At 36.5% G+C, this 14,787-nt stretch overlaps 3 protein-coding genes across 3 annotated transcripts; 2 read left to right on the forward strand and 1 right to left on the reverse strand.

The window, feature by feature from the left end:
* The first annotated feature begins 4,557 nt into the window (after positions 1-4,557).
* On the forward strand, positions 4,558-7,522 carry rpl10 (ribosomal protein L10). The gene is made up of 6 exons (XM_079589377.1): positions 4,558-4,720; positions 5,204-5,262; positions 5,649-5,756; positions 5,869-6,007; positions 6,240-6,402; positions 7,289-7,522. Exons 1-6 carry the CDS (start codon positions 4,698-4,700, stop codon positions 7,442-7,444), a joined length of 648 nt encoding a protein of 215 aa, XP_079445503.1. The 5' UTR covers positions 4,558-4,697; the 3' UTR covers positions 7,445-7,522.
* Positions 7,523-7,996: 474 nt separating this feature from the next.
* dnase1l1 (deoxyribonuclease I-like 1) lies at positions 7,997-13,334 on the reverse strand. The gene is made up of 10 exons (XM_079589372.1): positions 13,155-13,334; positions 11,508-11,698; positions 10,536-10,680; positions 10,361-10,449; positions 10,187-10,273; positions 9,165-9,277; positions 8,948-9,060; positions 8,706-8,863; positions 8,507-8,603; positions 7,997-8,433 (listed from the first exon to the last, which is right to left on the reverse strand). The coding sequence occupies exons 2-10, from the start codon at positions 11,510-11,512 to the stop codon at positions 8,284-8,286; spliced, it is 957 nt and encodes a 318-aa protein (XP_079445498.1). The 5' UTR covers positions 11,513-11,698; positions 13,155-13,334; the 3' UTR covers positions 7,997-8,283.
* Positions 13,213-13,894, forward strand: LOC306986024 (protein BTG1-like; the record flags this gene model as incomplete). Its single annotated transcript, XM_079588856.1, has 2 exons — positions 13,213-13,339; positions 13,572-13,894. 2 exons carry the CDS (start codon positions 13,213-13,215, stop codon positions 13,892-13,894), a joined length of 450 nt encoding a protein of 149 aa, XP_079444982.1.
* Positions 13,895-14,787: the final 893 nt, after the last annotated feature.

The following is a 14,787-nucleotide window of genomic DNA, read 5'->3' on the forward strand; positions in this document are numbered from 1 at the left end:
AATATTTGTATTTTTTTGTAATTGTTTTACCCTTGTCCCAACTTTTAGTTTTAATCTATAAGAGTCAATCTGTCTATTAACAACATTCTTTATTATATTTCACAACTATGATATGATGAATATAATTAGCTTTATACAAATTATGACGGTTCTTAAGTTTCTTGTCATTTCCATTACAACCAACAAGCATGACACAAATATGACACTATTTTATCAAAAGTTAGTGTATTTAGTTATCAAGTGGACAACAGTGTCAGGGAAGAGCTGAGGTGAAATATATAAAAACTAAATATGAAAAAATATATATAATTCCTGTGATGCAAAGCTGAATTTTCAGCATCATTACTCCAGTCTTCAGTGTCACGTGATCCTTCCGAAATCATTATAACATGCGGATTTTCTGCTCAAGAAACATTTCTGGTTATAATCAAATTTGAAAACAGTTGTGCTGCTACTATTTTTGTGGGAACTGATTAATCTGAAACAGAAAAAAATAATAAATATACATATTTTCTGTCACTTTTAATCGATTTGATTCATCTTTCATGAATAAAGTATTAATAAAAAATAAATAAAAAAAATCAGTTAAATAGTGAGAATGTGAAACATTCAAAAGGGACAAAAAGAGCCCATAATTGAAGAAACCCCCAAATTATTATTTTTGTATTATTATTTTTTTTTTTTACCATTCACTGTCTTTTGTGTTGTTTGTTTTAAGCATGGTGAATTATAGAAGTTTTTCCTTGCCATCCCAGTTGAACAAAAAAAACTGAAACCTGAAGACAGGGCCCCTTTATACCCCGTTATGACATGTGCTTTTAACTGACCCAGGATGACATCACATGATCTCATGACTCTGGTAGTTGACATGTCAGCACAGGTTTACTCCGCTCCACACATCAGTAGCCTGGAGACGGGAATGCAGGGAATTCTGTTTTTGGTGATTTCTACAGAATGGCAGACGGAAACCGTGTGATGTGTCATACCGTAGCTGCGGGCTTTTCTGACTTTTATTATTTATAAACTTGTGGTCATCACCCTAGTAACGGATATATTTTCACTTCTTGTTTAAGGTGATGCTATGGTGTAGTTTGCCAGCTCATCAAATTTATCAGTGCCATCTTAAAACCTAGTTTGTCTTTCTAAGGAAATGGAAAAGTCTAGAATAAGTTTTGAAGAAAAAAAATATTGCTTTAGTTTTAACTGCCTTCAAATCGATTAATCACGATTAATCGCATCTAACATTAAAGTTTGTAAATATATATGTTGAGATAAAAAAATATATACGTTTATATATATGGTTATACGTTAAAACTTAAGGATTCAACCTTTTTTACTGTTTTTAAGACAGCTTAAAATTACTTATTTTATCTCAGCAACCCCACTATATTATCAGACTAAATAAATCAGTAATGGCTGTCAGTGAATAAGACTTTTTGCAATAGCATCGGTAACTAAACACTCTTTTTTTGCGACGCTACATTAATACCATGTTCCAAACATCGACTTGCACAATATCAACAAAATGACAGAGTCTTTAAACGTAATTTCTTTGGATTGAGATAAAAAACAAGCCATTCCCCTGAATCATTCATTGGGGAGATCACCACAGTAGCCATTCAGTCCCTGCGGAAATTACGACTTTTCCACATCGCTAAATAGAACATTATCTAAGAGATCATCACATGCTTAATCATGTCTTCAAGTGGACACCAACAATGATATTTTAAGAAGCGTGATGCATGGGGGAAAACAGCTGGTCTATCAGCTAAACCAGCTAAACACCATGGGGACCAGACCAGTTTAAACCATCGAAGAACAGTAAACCACATGAGTTAATGTAATGAGTAATGTCCGACCCAGCCCTTTCCTCAAATAGTTTTTAATTCCTCTTTGACTTCATGATTCACTCTCTCTCCTTCTTCATTTTCTTTTTCTTCTCACATTTTGATGCCCCACCTGACAGCACACACACATCTAACCATGCACATACATGCACATGTACACAAGCATGGTTGCATAAGAACCTGCACATGCAGACTGCGCAAGACCTGTGCAAGGCCAAGACACAATGGCATGTGAAAACTCATTCTCCTTGTAAGCAAAAGCTGATGCTGTGCATCATATGAGCCCATGCAACTCTTCTACACTGATGTGTGAAGGCTTTGGGTGTGTATCTGAAGACCCACACCTAGTTTGTGGTTCACTGAAAGGAAAGACCCCTTAGAAAGAGTGAGATTACCATCACTGAAGACTCATACTGTATGCAAATGAAACGAACCACAAGGGCAACTAAAACACTGCAACTATATAGAAGAAAAAAACGTTGCATTGACTATACACCAATGAGTAACAAAAACATTCAGTTTTTGTCATGCCATATATAATCCAAATTTGGTTAAACAATAAATAAAATCATAACAATATAGATAACAAACAGCTGTTTATAGTCACGATAGTCAATTTGTAGCCTAAGCCAAAGCAGAATTCAACATGGATTCCCTTGAGAATTTCAGAGGGGGTTTTATAATAAAGATTTTCTATTTATGAGCGAAAGAAATGTCTGTTGTTTACATTACTTGAAAAGATTTGTGTATTTTGTTTACAAACCGTAAAAAATGTGAGTTTTGAAACCGTTATGTGCACATTTCTAACATAAGAGCTGCAACAGAAATCAATGGAAAATTGTTATTGATATAATCAGGTATTTAAAATAATCCTAATAATGTCACTATAAGTCAATTTGTTAAGAGAACATCAATGAATAAGTATCCCAATTTTGTTGTATTTAGCTAAAGCTATCTATTTTTATTTTATTTTTTACCTATATGTGCCTCATTAGAGATAAATTCTTTTCGTATCTCCAGGCTGCTGTGGGAGTTGGGCAGTCTAGACTGACTCTGGAACAGAGTCATGAGATCAAATAAACGAGGAGGCAGATTTGATTTGGCCTGACCTGTGCACAGCCCCATCTAAGGTAAGAATGTGTGCTTGCCCCAGTTACCGCTAGTTGAAGAACACAGAGTGAGACCAGAGAAATATTTCAGATTGTTCAGAGCTTTGGCCTCAGCTTCAGATAGAGTGGATGTTTCCTTAGATTATAAATTATCTTTGTTGAAGCCTGAACAAAATCTCTCCCTTGGTCGTGCTTACATGATGGATGGTTTTGTGGTCTACATCTGACCTGATGTTCTATTTTTCCATCACATGTTAGAGCAGAAGGAGGATTTTTGTTATGTCACGCCATTTTTTACATTGAATATGAACAAACATTTGTGATTTCATGGAATCCAATGACCACCCGACCATTTGGTCCTCATTATCCACAGTTCAGAGATGTGAGGTCATTCCTCTCTCTCTAAAAAAAAAAAAATTAGGAGTGTGCAGGAGGGATTTTTTTCATTACCACATCCGAACTGAAGAAGCACAAAGCAAAGCAACAGCGCTCCCTCGAGACAATGTGGAGCGAGCAACCAGTTGATCCATTTGGTGTTTGTCGTACTCTTGTGTTTGAGATATGCTTTGCCGTGATAGATTCCAGAATTGTTCTGAAGTGAATTGCGTCGACATCAACAATCATACAATTCATTTCAAACTTTTTTTTATTACACTAGTTAATTGTTTTATTCTGCATAACTGCAAAACATATCTTACAAGCTAACGTTTACCATATTACCAAGCAAATGAACGGAACTTGGCAACAGTTTAGTTTCTAAACGACACAGCACAGTGTTGTTTCCCAAACTTAACTTTTAAAAATGAGTTTCTCAAGTTTCCCAAACTTACCTTTTAAGAATTAGCATAATGTGTCTGTGTGCCAGTACCATACCATGTAGGCTTCATGGTAGGATTTTGAAAGAGTATGGGGCTATTCATGTAGGCCTACTGCTGTAGCCTACAAGGAAAACATCGGAAAAACGTGTAAATATCATTGCATTTTTGGTTCTTGAATTGATTTCGTGTGATGTTTGTTTTTGATACTCTTTTGGTTAGGAAAATGCCTTTGCTTGTCCTGCAGGCATTCACAAGCTGAAGCTTCACACAGCTAGGGCTGAATGATGATGGCGCATTTGTAGATTTGTATTTCATTTGCGTGTGGGTAAATATCCACCTTTATAGCTCTCTTTTTGTTAAGTTTGTTGTATAATATAGCATATTCTCGAATCGAGCATAAACAGTCGACAGAAAATAAGACACAGTGATGATTGCAGTAATGCTGTCAGGGAAAATATATATTTATATAAAAATCTTCTTTATAGCTCGTGCAGTAAAATAACCCGTAAATCGACTCCCCTGGTACAACCTCATGGACTACAAATACCAGCTGTATGAGGGAGCGCATAACTACTTCCCAGTTGATGTAAGAGCACAGACAGGGACTAACTATAAGTTGTCTTCTACACACTTATATTAATATGAATTACTCGGTTGATTTAAAAAAAAAATAGAATATAAACTATGTTTTAAGTAGACAGTATAAATGTGTCACTAATATGTAACCGGAAGTGGTTTTCTGGCGGTGCATTATGACGCAGCGGAAGACCACTATTCTTCCTTTCCACCATTAGGTGAGTGCGTGGTGAGAGCGCGCGGCGTCGCTCCCTATATATTTGGAAAAAACATATTGTTTATTCACTTATAAATAAAACAATTTATCGTTAAAACTATTGTAATTGTGTATATTACAGATCGCAACCATGGGCCGCCGTCCAGCCCGTTGGTAAGTTGTGAATTTAGTGTTTTAAGAATGGCCCGTTCTGAAAATGGCAGGCCCGCTAACCATGTGCAGCACACCGGCCTCTTTCAGCTGTGGCAGTAACGTTACACTGACACGGGCTACTTTCTGCTGTTAACACGAATGTGCTCTTAAAACAAGTTTGTCTTCTATGAATATACTTATTTGAAACGCATCATCATTAAATGTGAAGCTTACAAATAAGCGCTAAATACTTCATGTCTATTGACATTTAGCTATGTGCTGCATTTGTAGTTGAATAATTTACAATCTACAAATGTGACGATGTTTTTCTTTATATGTGTGTGTATATATATATATATATATATATATATATATATATATATATATATATATATATATATATAGCGTTTTTGTACTTGTATTAACTAGGTATGTGCAATGGTGATTAAACAGACCTCTTTACGCTGATGTAAAGGGTTGCTAATTGTCAATTCTCTGTTGCAGCTACAGATACTGTAAGAACAAGCCTTACCCCAAGTCCCGCTTCTGTCGAGGCGTTCCTGGTAAGTTATGGAAGACAATTAAAGCAGAATTTGAATGCCATTTTCTGGTTCTGAAAAAGTCTTTATTCGTGGAAGTTTCTGTAATGAATATACTTTCGAGCTGATCAAATTTTTGCTCATAATCTGCTTATAATTGCTTTTGTGTAAGATTAAACTATCAATACATAATGACAGTTTGGAATGATTCAAACGTTTATTTGAAGTCAAGTAGAGAATTCATCTGCTTTTAAAAATCCTTAATGGTATAAATAATGTTACCTAAACTCTTTAGAAAATGTTATTGTAGGAACCTTGAATTTAGAACTAACTTAAACTGATTTATTCAAATATGAACAATCATATAGTTCAAGATTTGTTCTGATTAAGCATGTCCTTCTCAAACTCAGATCCTAAGATCAGAATCTTCGACTTGGGCAGGAAAAAGGCCAAGGTGGATGAGTTCCCCATGTGCGGTCACATGGTATCTGACGAGTACGAGCAGCTGTCCAGTGAAGGTGAGGGGTCTTCTACGATACTGTTGTTCATATCTTATAATATTTGCCCATTACATAGCGCACTTTTTAATACATAGTCTTAATTTTTCTTTCATTTGCATTTGTTGTCCAGCTCTTGAGGCTGCCCGTATCTGCGCCAACAAGTACATGGTGAAGACCTGCGGTAAAGATGGTTTCCACATCCGTGTGCGCCTGCACCCTTTCCATGTCATCCGCATCAACAAAATGTTGTCCTGTGCCGGAGCTGATAGGTGAGCGTGTGTGTGGTCTCTTACCTGCAGCTTATTAAGCCGACTAGACAGGTTGTCTGTACTTGTGTGGTGTGCAAAGGCTGCAGACAGTAATTCTGTGGATGTGTATGAGCCTAGCTGTGCAGTGCTGGGCCCTTTTAAGGGACCACAGAGACATAATATTGCTTATTTTTGATATAATTTCTGTTTGGCCATTTGTGTAAATTAATCTTAACGTTCGTCTTCTCTTCAGGCTCCAGACTGGTATGCGTGGTGCTTTCGGTAAGCCCCAGGGCACAGTGGCCCGTGTATGCATTGGCCAGGTGATCATGTCCGTGCGCACGAAGGCCTCAAACAAGGAACATGTGATCGAGGCTCTGAGGAGAGCAAAGTTCAAGTTCCCTGGCCGTCAGAAGGTACTTTAAATGAAGTTGAAAAATGTGTTGGTCAGTGGTTCTCACATTTTTCCCACTCCCAAAACCTTTTTAAAAAATCTGATGCTCCCCTAAGAAACCCCCACCCCATTACTGAATACTAGATAATTTTAGTCTAAAATCATAGAAAAAAAAAATAACTTTAAAAACCTGTAGTAAAATGCCTGCAATAGTTTCACTTCCTAATACCACAAACGTAAGAGAATAATGGATCAGAACTTTTTATGTAAATTGAAAAATGTCTATTTCAGTGATGCTTTGTATGAACAATATATCAGTGGCTGCATTGAGTGCTCTTGACGGCACCAAATTGTGCTTTCACAATAACACCTTGTGAGGCTGTCCACTGAAGTGTTTATCTGTGGCAAGGAACTTCTCAGGCTTGTTCAGTTGGTGTGAAGTCAATGGTCTGAAGATGAAAAATGCAGTGGAGTTGGTGTTCGGTGCTGCTTTATACAGGCAAAGCGCCAACCGCTGTTTAAGAACATCTGGACTGACTCTTACCTGCAGCTTATTAAGCCGACTAGACAAGTTGTCTGTACTTGTGTGGTGTGCAAAGGCTGCAGACAGTAATTCTGTGGATGTGTATGAGCCTAGCTGTGCAGTGCTGGGCCCTTTTAAGGGACCACAGAGACATAATATTGCTTATTTTTGATAGAATTTCCTTTTGACCATTTTTGAGTGAATTGTCCATCTCTTCTCCATGCTATGTACGTGCTTGAATGGCATTGCAAAAGCTTTGTTTATTTTTTTCCCCCTGCTGATCTCCTGCAACCAACACCCCACCCTTTTTTTTGAGAACCACTGGTCTAGGGTGTTAATTGTGTAAAAGTGGTCTGCTGACTGTCTATATTCTCCTTCGTCTTAGATTCACATCTCCAAGAAGTATGGCTTCACAAAGTTCAACGCCACCGACTTTGATGACATGCTGGCAGAGAAGCGTCTGATCCCCGACGGTTGTGGGGTGAAATACATCCCCAGCCATGGACCTCTGAGCCGCTGGAAGGCCCTGCACGCCAACTAAGCACCACACACTTCATTGCATCTGTGTGAACCAAGGCTCTATTGACCACAAATAAAGTCCATTCTTTGATTTACAAAATTATTTTGTTCTTTTTTTCTGGCTTGCATTTGAACGGGTTAGTAGTTAAGTAAATTTAGTGTAATTGTGGAACTATATATAGGGAATAAACATTTGTGGAAATACAGATAGTTGATAGTTACCATATTCTAAAGTTCTAGATTCTATTGATGGGATTGTTTTGGCATTTGGCTTCGTCATAATTTTAAGGCAAAAAGCGTAAAAGTTTGATCAGACCATAACTTTCAGTGGGTTTGTCGCATGGATAAATGTACTTTCTGTAGTAATTACAGTTAATTCTGCATAATTATGAACAACTAATCCTAAACCAAAAGTAATATATGAGTACATGTAGTTAATTTTACTACGTCACCTTACATTTGTGTAACCTAAGGAAATGCCTAATAAAAACCCAACTCAAAATGTGAAGCAAGTGAACAGGAAACAATTCATTCATATAGCTGCATGTTTGTCAATTTATTACAAAAATAAAATTCTCTCCAAAAATGAAAATATTTAACTTGCATGAATAAATGAGAAATCAAATGTATACTGTCAAAAACAAAAGACAACAGGGATATACAACCTGAGCCAGTCCGCCATGATCATCAATTTCTAGAAGCTGTAAAAAATATTCAGTCACATCCACTAATCAGCAACACCTTCTGTAGAAGCAGTTGTGGCTCTGTATGTGCTCAAGTACATAGCAGCTGTGTAACAGCAAAGGAAAGTATTCACTTCATTTAGGTGAGATGAATAATCCACTCGTGGTTGATTTGTGTTCATATGATCATTTGCAGTAGCAGTACGATGACATGCAGCACAAACGCTGTAGGCCAAAGACATGATGCTCTGTTGCTTCTTGTGAAAACCCCAGATTTCTGAGTCTTGAGGACCACCTCGATGGGGTAGTGATCACTTACTTCTAAAGCCTATAACAGACAATCCGAAGTTCAGTGACATGAAAACGCACAAAATAACGGTAAATGCTGAATTTGGCTTTACCTGAGCCTCTGTAAGACGTAATTCCTTGGGGAAATTGAACGGCTGTGCTGAAAGCGGTACAATTGTTCTGAGAAATGGCTCTCCATGCACAACAATTCTGTGGATTGTAGCCATAAATATGAATCATTATGCCATGTCTACATGCAAATCATAAGCATCTTTATTATATCATGCTAATATGATCATTTTGCTAGCATACCTGTCGTATGCACAGTCAGTCGACTGTTTCACCGTAGTGTCCACGTTATCCTGAATCAGCCAGATGAAAGACGGGTCAGATAAGAGTCTGATTTTCTTACGGTTCTTTTTAGCCACGTAACCACAAGCTGCATTGAAGTCCCCAAGGAACATCACATTCTGGCAAGATGACAAAAAAGCAAGGTTTAAGACTTGATCTCAAGAAATCATGCTTTATATAATATAGGAAATCCATCATCGCACCTCAATTTTCCATCGCTCTCTGACATCCACAAAGACATCGTAAAGTTCATCAATTTCTTTGGTGGCATTTGAAGGAGTGGTGTGCTGCGGAATCAAGACAAAGTCCTTGGCCTCTGTTAATAGAGACATTATCAGATCATGATCAAAATCAATCAGCTTACAATGATGCGTCTTAGAATAAATTCAGTGAGCAAGTTTTCCTTGTTTAAATTTTGACCTGTTTTAGAGGCTTGAAAATGTACCACAAAGGGTTCTCTGGAGAAAGCATCAACATCCCCTTTCTGCGTATCTGGATACTGATACTGCTTTATCAGCTTTGCTGTGCTTTTCCTGTATGAGGAGGGGGGAAAGAAATGAGGAAGCTTATCTTGTAACGCATGAAAAACAAAACAAACAAAAAAACAGTTATGGTGATCAAGAATATATTTGTATTAATGAAAGTAATGCAGCAAGACATACCTTACCTCACATAAAGAAATATATAATATTAAAAACACCCTGCCTTATCTAGGGATGCACCAATAATAAGCCATTAATTGTTTTCGTTTTATGGTTGATAACTGAAAAACATATTCAAATTCTAAGCTATTTTGTCTAATTAACTTAAAAATAAAACACCAAGTGCTAAAACCAATCATTTTAAATGCTAGGCATCACAACATAATGTACACTAAAATAACAGTGTATTCGTTTTGTGATTTGAAATGCAAACCTGCAACAATTAAATGTTAAATTACACAAATATACTTTATGTATTTCATCTGACTTTATTAACCAATGTCTTTGCTGCTGAACTTCTTTGATCTAATTCAACCATACTAAAAAGCAAAAATTAATTTGAATAAACATCACATTTTTTGTTATTTTTTTATTGCTGAAGTAAGAGTGTTGAACTTTTGTCTCCTGCGTCCTATTCTTCTGCAAACCAGAATGGCAGCACGGCTGAAAGGTTTGTTTGCCTTTACTGTACAGGCATGGATTTGGGTTAGGGCTAAAAACAAACCAGCCAGCCCAGCCCATGAGAAAAGGTAATGCAAAGGTAACAAATTACTACGCAGTTAGTTACTTTTTCTGGGAGTAACGCAATATTGTAATGCATTACTTTTAAAAAGTAACTTTCCCCAACGCTGATAAATCAACACATCTCTAATATCAGCTGATAATAAACATTTTCCCAATATCATGTGCATCCTTAGCCTTTACATATTGTCAGAAAGTACAGAAGTGCTGAACACATACCTGTAAACAAAGACGTATTGCTCCTGATACGTTTGTGTTCTGCCGAGACGTTCACTGGCCACATAGTCATAATCATTACTATTAAGCCTGGAAACAAAATATAACGTAACATAGATTTGCTTATCTCTTAAATCTGATTTGTTACACTTTGAGTTCATATTGCATATAGTCTACCTGTTGACTGCATCAAGCAGGCGTGGGATGGCTTTATTTTTCTGATCTCTGACCTCCTGGAGTAAGCATATGTCACAACGAGTTACAATCTGCAAGAAAGAACAGAACAGTGCACGTTTAGACGTGTTTTATATATTAACAAAATAAGTAAAAAGCATTGTATTCATCCTCTCACCCGTGATAAAGAATTCATGATTTTGGCATTGGCTGATTTTGAATCACCAAAACTCTGAACATTAAAGGCACAAATTCTGAAGCCATAGCAGGTCAGCGAGCCAGAGAGGATGAAGAGGGTGAAGAGGAACAGTCTGCCGGTCATCCTGCATGTAAAGAGTGAGAGAAAGACCTTTGTAGATATAGATTCACAATTCAATGGGAAAGAACAGCCTTCAAATGTTATATTAACAGGAATAGATTAGCCATTTGCAGGCAGACAGAAGTCTGTAGAAGCAAAATAATGTAGAAGCAGGACAATAAAAGACCTTCATTAATATTTCATTATCATATAATATAGCTAAATAAACTAATTTGAATGTACTGTTACAGACTTATTGAAAAAAGTGATCCTGAAACTGATGAGTAATACTTCATCATATGATTGTGGTTTGTGGTATGGAAAGTTCTATTTTTTATAAATGTTCATGTTTTGAGGATCTTTTTTGGTCAAATATTAACTCATTTCCCCATTCCTATCCCAAAAAGGTCACTGATCTAATCTATAACAAGTAAACACTTAAAATCAGGTTTGATGGATTTGGAGACCCAAAATCACTTTGATTTTCCATTAAAAGACTGATTAACAAACCTAATCATGTTCTGATCAAAGTTTTGACTGCTTTTCAGGATGAGACCTTCTACAGTTAACACCCAATGGTAGACTGTGTCATTGATCAGGATGTGTCTGCTTTCAGGTTGGCAGCATATTGTGAAGTAAATAGCCTATGCTGTTGTTAGAAGTAATCCAGACTGCAGCAGATATCAGGTTGAAACATGATCTGTGAGTTCTAGAGGTTTCTAATAGCTTACAACAGTTTCTTATTCTCCAAAGAACTTTCCTATAAAGTAGCTACAAAATGGGAAAGCAACCAAAGGCTCACAAACTGTGGCAGAGCCGCATATTAATATACTCAAAAGCAGACTTCCTTACCTCATTTGAAATGTGCTGGGTTTCACTTCAACAATGCGGGTCTCTCTTTTCTTTCTCCCTTTCGCAGCTGAAGACTTTTCCACTGGTGTTATTATACCCAGGAAGTCTGAGGACACACCCTCTGCTCTGCTATTTGTGGACAACGGGAGGAGCTTTTCTTGCTAATGTATGAGTGTGGGGCTTTACACACCCTGCAATTGAGATAAATACATATATGCATGGAAAACTAACGGAATTGTGTGGTGTATTGTCTTTTTACTCTCTTCTCGTCTTTCAGGTCTTTCCAGTTTAGGGCACTGCTTTTACTCAACAGTCCAATATGACAACATCAGAGTTGCTTAAGTAAAGTTGCAAAAGTGTCTGCAGCTACCCTGCAGCAAACAAAACAAAACGTTTTTAAATCAATGAGTGCAAAGGTCTGTCAAATTCCAGCAAAATTATTGATTGATTAAGAAGACAGAAAATAAATAAATAAATAAAATAAATATTCCTCATGAAATATGTTGTTACTTGTGTAGTTAACTATTGTGTAAGATTAATATACATGCACAATATTCAATATTGCACAGTATTCAGTGAACTCTTGCTTCACAAAAAGAAATGAAGCGCTGGAGCACACATAATCTACACACCCAGAATTCCTCTATGAAAACTATAAATAATCATAGTTGCTGAGTTGCAATGCACAGTTCTAGATATCCACAGATCTGGGATTCATTTTATTTGCACAGTTCCACACATAGGCCTACCCACCCCTCACATGTTTGTTTATGAAATATTTTGAATAATTTGATTATGCTTTCAGTTAGCAAAAAATGTGCCACCAGCCCAGCCCCATTTAGTTCAAAAATCACTCAAATAACCAACAACGACTATTTTAATACATTCTGCGGATTTTCTCTCAAAATTAGCACACAATATGCATGACTGTTTCTGAGCTGGTTTAATGTAAAAGATGGTAGGCTATTAACATCAAAGGGATCATTCATCCCAAAATGAAAATTTAATTATTTACTCACCCTTATGTTGTTCTAAACCTATAGAGTTTCTTTCTTCTGTTGAACACAACGAAAGATATTTTAAAGAATGTTAGTAACCAGACCGTTGAGTGAGTTTTTTATTTTTTTTCAATGGCTGAAAAGTCAATGGCTACCGACCGTCAACTATTTGATTGCCAACATTCTTTAAAATATCTTCTTTTGTGTTCAGCAGAAGAAAAAAACTAATACAGGTTTATAACAACATGAGGGTGAGTAAATTATGACCGAATTTTAATTTTTTGGGTGAACTAATCTTTTAAAACCACAAGCAAACTGGTTGAGAAAGCTCTCTGCACACGTGACTGCTGATCTGTCAGGCGATGGCGCTAGAGAAGCGCGCTAATTCTGCCCTATGACGTAACTGTTTCGGAAGTCCTGTTGTAGTTTTACTCTCAGTAATATTTGTCCGTCCTCCAAACAACGAATGTAGCTAAGATTCTAGTTTAAACTGAATATCTATTTTAGTCCGTCGATATTTATAATTACAAATAAATAAGTTAGTGTTTTTTGTGTGTGTTTTGTGTCATTGAAAACTTACAGGTGAGTTATTCAGCCTAAAATTTTGTTAAGATAAATAACTGAATTTGTAGAGTTTCACGTAATTTACCTTTATTTGTTTCCACAGCCACTGTACTTGAGCTTTTTCGTGAGGAACTGAAACTAGGATGAAAACAGAGGTGTCAGTCGCTGCTACTTTCATCAGTGGTTTACTGAGCAGAAGCAGTAGCAGTGTTTCTCTCACTGGAGATCAGCTGCAGCTCTTCACTCACACACTCACTGATACACTGATAGGTGAGACAACTGACCTGCTTTTTTCACACGCCTCTCACCCGTGATAAAGAAGATAAAGATTTTTTTAATTAAAAAAAAAATGTTAACAGATGGCATCAGTAATATTATTTTGATTCTGAATAAACTAGAGTGATTTTTATGACAAATAATAAAAAAATGCTTTTAAATGTATTTGAAAGTTTCAGTATGCAAGCTATTGTATGCAGTTTCACCTGATATGTCTCTCTTCTAGAGCACTATCGGCCGCATTGGTTTCCTCATGCTCCCTGCAGAGGCTCTGGCTACAGATGTTTACGGATCAACCGTATAATGGACCCTCTCATAGGAAAAGCAGCATCTGCTGTTGGACTTTCACAAGAGCAGCTTTTCTCATCACTTCCAATAGAGCTGACCCTGTGGGTGGACCCTTCCGAGGTGTCCTATCGGATCGGTGAGGATGGATCCACTTGTGTTCTCTACAAGTCCTCACCGCTGCGGCCTAAAAGTGCCTCCTCCGCAGATTCATCAGCCCACAGGAAGGAGAAACCAGACAATCGAATTGACCAAAAGGGTTGAACATAATGGAAGGGTATCTGTTTTGAGAGATTTTGAAACCCTCTCTTATGTAAATTCCACACTTGTTTAAAACATTAAAGGAGTAACTGAATGTGGAGCATAAACGTTGCATCCTACATATGTCCACAAGCACAATTTTGGATTATGGGCAATTTCAAAATTAATGGAAAAGCATAATTTGTGTAAAAATAAATGGAGAAGATAAATGAAGGCAAAAGGCCCGTGGGGCACAATTGTGACATGGAAAATACATATGACATTATATATTATGAGTAACATTTCTACTTACTATATTTAACCTCTTTATTAAATTATGTAAAAATGTGTTTAGTAAACAAATAAACAATAAAAGTACAAAAGAATTTTCATCAGCTACATAAAGTAATAGTTAAAAATGAACTCAAAAGCAAATGTCATTTCAGAAAATTATGGAATCAATCAGGACATTTTTGCCATGCATAACAGTGCTATTATTAACTAAAGCTAGAACTATTAGATGAAAACTTAAACTTAAAAAAGGTACTGAAGTACTAATATTGCTCAAACTGAAATAAGTATAAATTAAAGGCAAATTGACATATAAAAAAAAAAAACTAAATCTAATAAAAATGACAAAAGCACATGGCAAAATTACTAAAAATTGCACTAAAATGAAACCAGAAAATAAATACAACAATAACACATGCATGATGGTAAACTGGTGTTTAGGAAATTATACTTTTATATACAAGATAATGTGGTGATTCTGTTGCTATTTAGTGTTTTAGGAGCAAGTAAAAGTTTAAAAGGGCCTTTCCCCAAATGAGACCTTTAAGGCCCCGATATACTTAAAGTAAAATCGAAGAACAAACTGATGTGACGTAATTTCGAACAAAATCAGGCCAAAACGAACT

This window comes from Phoxinus phoxinus (assembly GCF_949152265.1).
Source record: "Phoxinus phoxinus genome assembly, chromosome: 18".
NCBI classification, from domain to species: domain Eukaryota; kingdom Metazoa; phylum Chordata; class Actinopteri; order Cypriniformes; family Leuciscidae; genus Phoxinus; species Phoxinus phoxinus.